The following is a 10,060-nucleotide window of genomic DNA, read 5'->3' on the forward strand; positions in this document are numbered from 1 at the left end:
ATAAATTTGCGTCGTGTGCGTGTTTCCGCGATTCGCGCACTGATGACTAATCGCACGCGCGTTCGCGTGACGTCGTTGCCGTGACACGGCATTTTCGACTCTGTGACTCGCTTGCTTTATTAACGAGTTGTATAAAAACGGGATTTTCCCCCGTACTGTACACCTCCAATTCGAAAGCAGAGAGAGAGAGAGCAGGAAAAACAAAGTAGAGAGACCGAGACTATAATTACACGCCCTACATACAGCACTATACACGACTTGCCCAAATCGAGTTTGCAGAGAGAAAGCACCCGCCGCTCGCTGATTACACGCCGCTTTAAAATCAAATAATCGTCAAGCGGCTCGCCGAGCGACTTAGATTATCCCGATGTCCGAGTATATAAGCTCCATTAGCCGCTGATTTCCAGCCGCATTGCAGGTATACCTACCTGCGCTACTCGAGCTATCTAAGCGGAGGGCGAAAAGAGCGCCGTGTATGCAAGAGCCCCTGAAACTAGATGGAAAGAAGGTAAACACGCGACACTTGTCGAGCGCGACGCGTGAAGCTTCTCAGCCGCGGCGAGCGCTTAACTTTGAGTGTTTCCAAAAAGCTACTCGCGAGCTTTTTTCTCTCTGCTTTTCCACTTCTCTTTGCCAATTACCGTGGAGCTATATACGCCTGCACTCGGTTAGACGAGCTCGCGTGTGCTCGGCGAGCTAATAGAAATTACAGCCGAACTTGCTGATATATTATATACGCGATTTATACAGAATCCGGTTGAAGCCGTGTGTTTTTCCATTCTCTTGAAGCCCATGTAGGTTAGATTAACGAGAAAACGTGCCAGAGTATCGAAAAAGCCCGATAAGTGTACCCCAAGAATCGCGCGATTTACAGCCTACGGTTCGAGCCGATGCTTCGGCCTTAGCAGCAACTGCTCCAAGTTCTAGCCTACCTTTTTTTGCGTGGTTGAAAAAAAAATATATAGATAGATATTGAATCGGTATTTCGTCAAGCCAAACAGCCGTAAACTTTCTTTCGAGGAAAACAAGCAATGGAGCCAATGCTCATAAATTGCCTCTCCGCGAGAGAGACGAGAGCTGAGACGAGGCTCTGTGCTGCGCTGCATTTTCCGGTGGTCTGCGCGCCACCGCTTTTATGTATTACTTTTTATTCTCATTCTTCCCCACGCGAATATGCGGATCCTTGAAATGAATGACCGGTGAACACCTGCGCGCTCAGAGTATATCCATGGAGAGAAATAAACTACACGGGGATCATTGCATAGCTTTGTCGAGGTTTCAAAGGAAAATCGCATCAACAAATCTAAGAAATAATCAAAATAGACGCTCGACAAATCCCGGAACGAGGGCGTATAGAGAGCTGGCACAGGCCCTGGAGAGTCTAAAAGTAGCTGCCAAAAGTAGGCGGACTAAGCCTATAGCACAACAGCGCATCGGAAAATCAATAATAATTGTTTATTTAATTCGAGCCCGAAAACCTTGCGCGCGTCCCACATTTCGAATTAGGCAGTAAGAGAAGCAAAAAACGACGAAACCACCAACGCCGGAGAAAGGCTGATCGACCTCATCCGCAAGCATCGCGAATCCAACGTTGAAATCACGCATACTCATTTTTGCGTCTAAACGACTCTATTCTCGACTGTGTGTAGTTTGGAAAAAATTACGTAACCCTCGCCGATCGATGCTCCGATTGATCGGGAATCATTTAAAATTTTAACGTTCCGGCCACGAGAAAGTTTCGTACCCCGCACTTACGTAATAGCTGAGCGAATTGATACTCATTCGCGACGACTTGCGCAACGGCGAATATTTCATAATGTTTGAAAATCTTGCGAGTGTGTGTGTGTGCGTAGTTTTTTCTCTCTCAGCTCCGTCGAGCGATATTGAAAATTACGCGCGCGGATGAGATGGAAACGACGGGATCGCGTAATCGTCGAGATGAGCGTAAAATATAAGAGCAGAGAGAAAACATTTCGAGATCCGACTCGCGGCCTACAAAATTTTAGAATACTTCTCGTCAATGCGAGAGCGAACAAAAAATTTAGCCTCGACATCGCGAGTCGAGCCAAACAATGGCATTGGCGCCCGCAGAATTTCAGTAGTACAGGTATAAGTATCTCCCAGCCTTGGCTTGGGTACGGCCCGTCAAAAGAAAGCGCGATACACACATGGACGAATTATGCATCCAAACATGACCGCTGCACCTCCGAGAAAATAAAAGCTCTCTGGTGGCGGCTACAAAAGCTCCGCTAACAAAAAGACCAAAGAACAATCGCAGTTTAAGGATGCTACAGCTGCGGCAACGTTCGGTAGATCTGATTGATTTCGTCGAAACAAAAAGATGGAAAAAAACGGGCCGTCGCGCGGCGAACAAAAGCCTCTCGAGTCTAGATATACCGTCGGCGTGTGCGAGAGGGAGTAAAAAGGAGAAAAAAAAAAAAAAAAAAATCGCGCCCGGGGCCCGCGCGACCCTGAGACCCTGCCGTTGCTGCTCATCTTCGACCTTTCGCCGCCCCGCGCGCGCGCGCGCGCGATTGTTCTCCGCTTTTTCTATGCGTCGGGCATCTATATCTCTCCCTCGCGGCTTTGTTCGTTAAGGGCGTGCATAGCGGAGCTTTGCGCGCATTCAAAGCCCGAGCTTTTCTGATGTGCCTCGATATTGTTGGACGATATATGACGCGTCGCGAGGCTCCGTGAGAAATGATCGCGGGATAAAAATCGAGGGAGAGAAAAAAGGAGCTGGTCCCAAGGGCCCCACGCAGTAGGGCACGAGAGGCGACGAACGTAGTTAAAGATTCGCTCGAGAGCTGGGGTCGAAGTTGGCGGCGCCCAAAGCTACGAAATAATCGACCTGAAAACTTTGCGGCATGATCGAAAAGAGCAGGAGGTGGAGAGTAGGAGGCGGCTCGCGAGCTCTCGCTCTTCCATTGACCTGATTTCGCCGCGCGAGTTCGGCACAAGGGCAAGCTCGAGATTTCAGTTCTTAGATATTTCTCTCTCTCTCTGTACCGGCTGCTGCTGTGTAGCAATGTTTTTTCAAAGGGGCCTTCGAAATCAAGCCGGTTTCATCTTTCGCATAATTAGAAGCTCGCGCGCTTCGCGATAAACAACATCCGCTCGGATTTCAATAGAGCCGAGCGGCGAGAGAAAAAAAAGCTCAGCCGACGCACGCTACTATACCCGTGAATTAACCGCGCTATTACGTGCATTTCGAGCGCAGAGCTACCGGACGCAGCCGACACTCTTTGTCAAAAAGCGCCGCGGCGAAAGGAGAAAATAAATATAAAAACAGCTGTGCTTGCATGAATGCGAACTAACTGCCGGTTCAGTGCTGTGCGGGTAGGCGAAGAAAAAAAAAAAGTAGTTATGCTTTTGATAAAGACGGGGGTCGGCCGGCCGGTGCAACGCGCGATTTATCGTGTCGCCGGAGGACGATAAAACGTGAAAAGTGCGCAGCGCGGAAGCGTAAAAAGTTAACGAGGGTAAAACTCGCCAGCAAGGGACCGACTCTCCGTAATATATATATATATATACCTACCTGACCGAATTTTCATCCATATACGGCCGATGAGCGCTGAATTCGAAATACGCCGCAGCTCTGTTAAATCCTCGAGCTGCTGAAAGTTCAGCGCGCAAACTTACGGCGTCGGGATAATTCGAGCTGGCCATCAGCGTAACCGCGAGCTCGAGAGCGGCACAGAAGAGCCCAGAAGCCGCGCTAAAAAATGCACCGCAACAACTAGTTTTTGGCCGCATCAAGTATGCGCGATAAAATACAGCGATCGATCCGTGGCGTTGAAAAATAACGAAAAAAATAAAGACATACTCTTTTGAAGATGGGTGAAGAAGCAAGTGCCGAAAAAGAAGAAGAAGAGGAAGAAGAGAAGTTGGTAAGACATTCGTCGCGCGATGTAAAAAGATCCATCAGTCTATCCGCTGGCTCTTTCTCTCTCCCTCTGTCGGCCAGCAGCGCGTAAACTTTCTCCTTACTGCACTTTTATCTTTCACTCTTGTACATAGCCGTGTATATTCCGCTTTATCTCGCCTCTTGCTGCTTGCGACGAGCCAGCAGCTTCGAGGGACAGCCGGAAAAGCCCTTACGGACTGCGGGGGGGGGGGCAGAGAGTCGTAAAGAGGAGGTTATACCTGCACGTGTGTGTGTGTGTGTACACGTGAAGCGCAGTCGCGTGAAAAGAGAGAGACTACAACGTTTGCTGGAGGTACATCATCGAGCGTTTTTTTTTTTTTTCATTTTAATAGTTCCGAGCGATAACTTTCAACGAAAAACATTAGTCGGGGCGAGTCGAGCGTAATAAACCAAAAAATAAACAAGCGCACACAGTCTCTCCTCAAGTTTTTCGCTTTCGAGTGCTCGCGAACCCCGGCACGGACAAAATTAAAAGTGTAAAACCACATCGAAGTAGGACACGTCAAAAGTCTCTCTTTCTCCGCAGCTCTGCCTTTTTTTTTTTTTTAATCACGGTGCGAAAACTCGCTTAAAAGCGCGCTGATCAAAGACAAGCTAAAAATCCTTTGCGTTATATCATGTATAATGTATTGATCGGCCGAGAGCCGCACGCACGGCATCGATCATGGCAATTAGCTCGCGCGTTAAAATCGAGATTCAATGCTGCTTTTTCAATTAGCCTCCTCCGGAGCTAATTTTCGATGATAACTGCGGAGGAGCACGCGCAATTATGTGCTTATTCGCATAACAGTTTGCAGCTCGGACTTGTACGGATAGGTTTGGAGGAGTATACGACTGTTTCGTATGGATTTCTCGGGTCAAATTTAGACCTGCTTCGCAGTACAGCGTGCCTGAGATATCGTGCTGCTCAAGATATCGGCTCAAGATCAGCGCGGCTGACTACGAGTAGACTAGGTATGACTATAGGTATAGAGAAGGAGCTCTGTACTCACGGATGAGAGACACGTCGGTGGAGGCTCCTCATGGATAAGGTCCTATCTCGGTAGCGACAGCTCGAGCCGTGGCTGCTCCAGGTGGCGCCACTGTCGCCAGCACCGCCGTCCCGCGGCGGGCTGGCTCGACGCTGCTGTTGCTGCTGCTGTTGCTGCTGCTGCTGCTGCTGGGCGGGGGCAGTCAGCGAAGCTGGGCTCACTTGTTGCTGGAGCGGTAACTGTAGCTGCTGCCGTTGTAGCGCGATCGAAGCAGCGATCTGCTGCTGCTGGAGTGGACTGAATGACTGGTACTGGTGGTGGTGGTGGTGCTGCTGCTGGTGTTCCCCCGCCTCGGCTGCTAGTTGAGCGGCCGCCGTCGGAGCCGCCGCCGCCACGCCGCTGCCGTTACTGGCTGCCGTGGTCTCGGAGGTAGCCAGGACGACGAGACCTCCGCCAGCGATGCGTCTAAGCTGGACGGCCCGGCGCTGCTGGTCCCGGTATCGGTAGGCCGAGGCTAGGTGTCGCGCTAGTCTCCGAGCGAACCGACGGGCGAGCCGCGCCCCGGTCGCCCCGGCACCCACCCTGCTGCTGTGGAGCTCGAACGCGCCTCGTCACCCGGCCGCTCCTCACCGGACCCCTGTCGCCAGGGGGTCAGGCTCAGGCAGACAGGGGGGAGCGCGAACTCTCGCAGAGACTACCGTGCTGCTCTGCTCCTTTAACTGCTGCTGCTGCTGCTGCTGCTCCGTTTGGGCACTAGCTCTGCTTGCGACAACGCTGCTGGACGGCCAGCCGTTGCTGCTGACGCTGCCGGCGACTACGAGGACACGGGTGCGGAAGATGCTCGTGGTGACGACGATGCCGAGAAGCGAGAAGACGATAAGGCCGCTGTTCCTCTTGCTGATGTTGCTCTCGTTGGTGGGGCGAGCCGGCGCTTTTCCAGGCGCTGGGCTGCGGGATAGCCAGGATCGGGGAAGGGTGCTCCGCCTCTGGAACAGAGAACACATAGATTTATGCCTTATTCGAGTCTACAGCTGCGAAACTTTATCCTCCTCGCGAACCGCTGTTTTACTCAGGCGTTGCGTATTTTTTTTCGCGACGCAAGTTTGCCGGACGATCGGAGGGAGCAGCTCTCTCGGCCCTTTGTCTCTATATGTGGCATCGCAATATATTTAAATGAAGAATGTGATGTAATATTTGGCACACACACACAAGGGCCAACCTTCGCCGGCAGAGAGATAGCCCGGGATTAAGCCAGCTGTATTAAACTGCAGCGATGCTACACGTCAGCGTATTGATCCCTTCGCGAGACGCGACGCAGCGAATGCAGTATCGAAGGTATTTATGTATATACAGATGGCTATACCTACTGCTACTGTATATGCGGGGAGGAGCATCGCTCAAAAGATACGCTCGCTTATATCCCTTAAATACTGTAGACGCGACGAAATCTCTCACGAACATTCCGGAGAAGAAAGATTGCAGTACAGCAGCACACGTAAGCACGGTAGACGCGGCCGCGTTATTCCGCATACGCTACGCAATATTTCCCCTTTCGCTGCTGGTGTCGCGTCGTCGGCCGTCTGTGTATAGAGCGAGAGACAGATTCCGCTATTCAGCCAGCTGACGCGAATATGGCATTAGGCCAACATGCGCGCCTCGGCGAAACCTCTTCCGATGCGAGGGATCGATAGCTTGTTGACGAAAAATGAATTTATGCGACAAGTACGAAATGGGAAAGTGTATTTTTTTCCAAATGCAAAGGGCACCGAGAAACCTCTCTCTCTCTCTCTCTCTACCTTTGGGATAACGAATACAAATCGGACTGAACCCTCTTTCCTACACCTGAAGAGGCTCTCTTTATTTCAGCGGCCGGATAGGTACTCTTTATCGCCGAATTCGAATATCGCGTGTAAATTTTCGCAAATTACTCCTCGCAATCCGATCTGCGCGCTCGTTCGAGAATTAGACGCCGCGATACTGGCCTAGTTTTCTCGTTCGATATACTCGCTATAAAAATAATTACACGGCTCTCTATAGATCAGCGCTATTTCTCTCCTCACGGCCGGCAAAGAGCGACGTTGAGCGAGAAAAAGGGCCCTACACACACACACAGCGGCGCAAACAGCCGGATTAGCACGATATCTCGAGAGCAAGTTGCAGTGTGTCCACTCAAGCACCTATAACGAGAGAGAGAGAGAGAGAGTCAACACTGAGCGCTTGTATGATTCCCCCAACGGAGCGAGAGGCGAGAAAAAGGTAGCTCGTTGCACGCATCCTCCTCTGATCGAGGCTGTGCTCGTCCTCTATAATTATAGAGCCTCGACGGTGATTAATCATCCGACGCCGACGACGTGACGAAGAGAGTCAATCGTAAACGCGCGGAGAGAGGGGGCAGGGTATAAGGGAAGAAAGCGTCGATATAAGACGGCGGGAGTCGCTTCCGGTTGACCCTCGAGTATAGGAGCCGCTAATCGTCGCGCGAGATCGATAAATCCGCTCGTCAAGTGGTGAGAGTAGCACACACGCGCCGGAGTGACATCTGTAACCTCGAGGGGCTCACGGCGTATCTCAATCTTCCGCCCGCCGGAGCTAGCTGAGAGTTTCGGGGAAAAAACTTGTAATGCAGCTACTTAGTGGCTCGACCCACAGGGGTGGGGGGGGGGGTGAGGAAGAGTGCGCGTATCCGCGCGTGTGCAGAGCGAGAGGAAGGGGACGTTTACACGCTTTGATGGGCTCGAGAAAGCGCGCGCGCGCGCGTGCGTGTGTATACATATGATTAATGCCGGGCTGATACGGAGAAAAAGAGTAACGACGTTTATAAGCTCGTGTGCAGTGTATACGTTCACACGACGAGGAGGAGGGAAAACATAATAGACTGGCCGGGATGGTTATACTTATAGCAGTGGCGCTGCTGCCGGTAAATTCGATTCGGAACTTTCTTATTGAATGAACTGGCTGAAATTTCTAATGCCATTTTTCACATCTCTCTCTCTCTCTCTCTCAAAACTTGGATTCGGCAGCCACGTATACGCGTCGTCGCGAGCGTTTGCTTGCTTGCGCGAACGTCCTCCGCATCGATTTTTCTCTCCGAGAGCGCGCGAAACTACAGCCTTGGGCCGGGAGAGCTTCGCGAATTCAATAAAGATCTCGAGAAAAAAGGCAGTTTGCTTAAAAGGTTAACCGGCCAGTCCTCCTCTCTGGATTTGCGGGGGCGAGACTTAAGACTACCTTTGACGCGCGCCGGGCGAGAGCAAACGGGCAGCTCTCGATTCGTTATCGCGAGCAGGATCCGCTTTGATAGAGAAAACCTCGAGAAAAGAAGTAACGAGCGCTGTCCCTGATCTCGTTGTTGCAACCCAATACGCACCTCTCTCTCTCTTTATGAGCTTATCGAAACAATTAGAGGAGCTATATAGCGCTCTGCGATATCGGCAAAAAGCGTCCATATGCGCATTGTCTGCGAAACGCAGCTCGTCGGAAATTGCCTCTTACGAACAATGTGCTACACTGGAGTAGAGGGGAGAAGGAGGAAAAAGTGACATTTATCTCGCTCGAAGGGAGAGATCAGCGGCCGCGCGAGAGAGAGCGTATCAGTAGTGCTGCGCGGCATTGGTCAGACGCGACGATTACGCGAGGATGCATAACCTTCATCGTACTGATTACGTAACGATCCCGTGTGTCCCCCTCCCGAGGCTGTCACTAGGTGTCAGCCTGATGCAGCGCGCGAAGCTCGAGGATCGCGAGAACGAGGAGAGAAAAAGTATAAACCTCGAGTATCATCAGAGACAGGAAGATCCGCAGTACCTTCGATCAGCATCGTCCTAGGGCCCGAGCGCGGCACTGCGCTGCTCTTCCGTGCTGCTGGAGCTGCTCCTTCGATCCACGGGCTGGCTTGACTGGCGCAAGCAGCAGCAGACGAGGACGAGGAGGACTCGCGGCAGCTTTCCTAGGCCGGTTAGCACTACTGCCCTGCGACTGCCTCGACGAGGGAACACTGCTCCTGCTCCTGCTTCGACTGAGCGAGCTCGTCCACTGCGGCGGCTGCTGCTGCATCATCCGCGAGAGGCATTCGACCGCAAGTGGACAGACACCGAGCTCGGCTTTTCTCTCAGCTCTCTGATGCACAGCGGCGGCGATTAATCAATCGACCTATCGCGGCACGAGATACCGCTCGTCGTACCCTCGCGACAGCTGCACTATAAGTACGCCGCTCGACAGATGCGCCGATAAGACACGAGCGCGACCAGACGATGCACTGTCTTCTGCTGCTTCCTCTTCTCCGATGCAACGACTCGCTGATCGTCTGCGAGCCATCAATCACTCAACGCGTTAAATACCCTGTATCGTCCCTGTGTGTCTCTGTGAGAGTCCGAAGGTCTAACAAAAGTCCACAGCACGCGCGTATAACACGACGACGGCGAGAAATAGCCTGTCCGTCCCTGGGGTAGCGCTCTCTCTCTCTCTCTCTCTCTCTGGACTCGACTCTCGGGGGTGGTAGCCCAGAGCTTGTTGTTGGGCGGCTGGCAGCCGGCCTCGCACTGACTGATACTGCCTGGCCGGACTGTCTTTTACGCACGGCACAGCCATAAACCGCGCGCGCGCGCGCGCGCCGCCCACCGACGAGAGAACCTACCACCCTCGCCACCTGCGACGAGAGTCGCTTTTCATCCCCTCCTCCTGTATTCTCGATTCTCTGTATAGGCACTGGAGTCGACGCGGCGGCAAGGACTGTAGCCAAGAGTTTTTCGGAGCTTTTCGCTTCGCAGATGTTGTACTTCTCCGATGCTCGCGCGCGATTTTTTTAATTAAAACTTTCGCTCGGCAAAGGCTAAGAGAGAGGCTGAGGATTTTATGCGGAGACGTGACACTCTGGCTGCTTGCGCGAAAAGGGCAAGTAATAATAATACTCGCCGTTTCATCGAGCGCGTGTTTCTTTCGCTGACAATTTTCGCTTTGGAGAAATTTAAACAATCCACGCTCCGTCGGTAAAAATGCTGGGAGTATTCTCGTTGATAGACTGCGCGAGAGTGACAGATGAGGAGAAAAGAGGACAGCAGCAGGTTCGTGAGTTAACGAAGGATCTCGCAGCTTCCGCGGGACGATTGTTTCAAAAACAAGATAAGGATTGGCAGGCGCACTCAATTAACTCGAGAGCTGAATA

General features: G+C 52.0%; 1 protein-coding gene across 10 annotated transcripts in view; it reads right to left on the bottom strand.

Moving 5' to 3' along the window:
- The window catches only part of LOC100113722 (potassium/sodium hyperpolarization-activated cyclic nucleotide-gated channel 2), a 61,841-nt gene extending 52,398 nt beyond the window's left edge, over positions 1-9,443 (bottom strand). For all 10 annotated transcript variants that reach the window (XM_031930919.2, XM_032600867.1, XM_031930916.2 and 7 more), the window contains exons 1-2: positions 8,704-9,443; positions 4,921-5,885 (exon numbers count right to left, since the gene is read on the bottom strand). In XM_031930919.2, the coding sequence (XP_031786779.1) occupies positions 4,921-4,952 (32 nt within the window). In that variant the 5' untranslated portion in view covers positions 4,953-5,885; positions 8,704-9,443. The remainder of the gene's footprint in view (positions 1-4,920; positions 5,886-8,703) is intronic.
- Positions 9,444-10,060: the final 617 nt, after the last annotated feature.

The sequence above is a fragment of the Nasonia vitripennis genome, chromosome 5 (genome assembly GCF_009193385.2).
Source record: "Nasonia vitripennis strain AsymCx chromosome 5, Nvit_psr_1.1, whole genome shotgun sequence".
NCBI classification, from domain to species: Eukaryota; Metazoa; Arthropoda; class Insecta; order Hymenoptera; family Pteromalidae; genus Nasonia; species Nasonia vitripennis.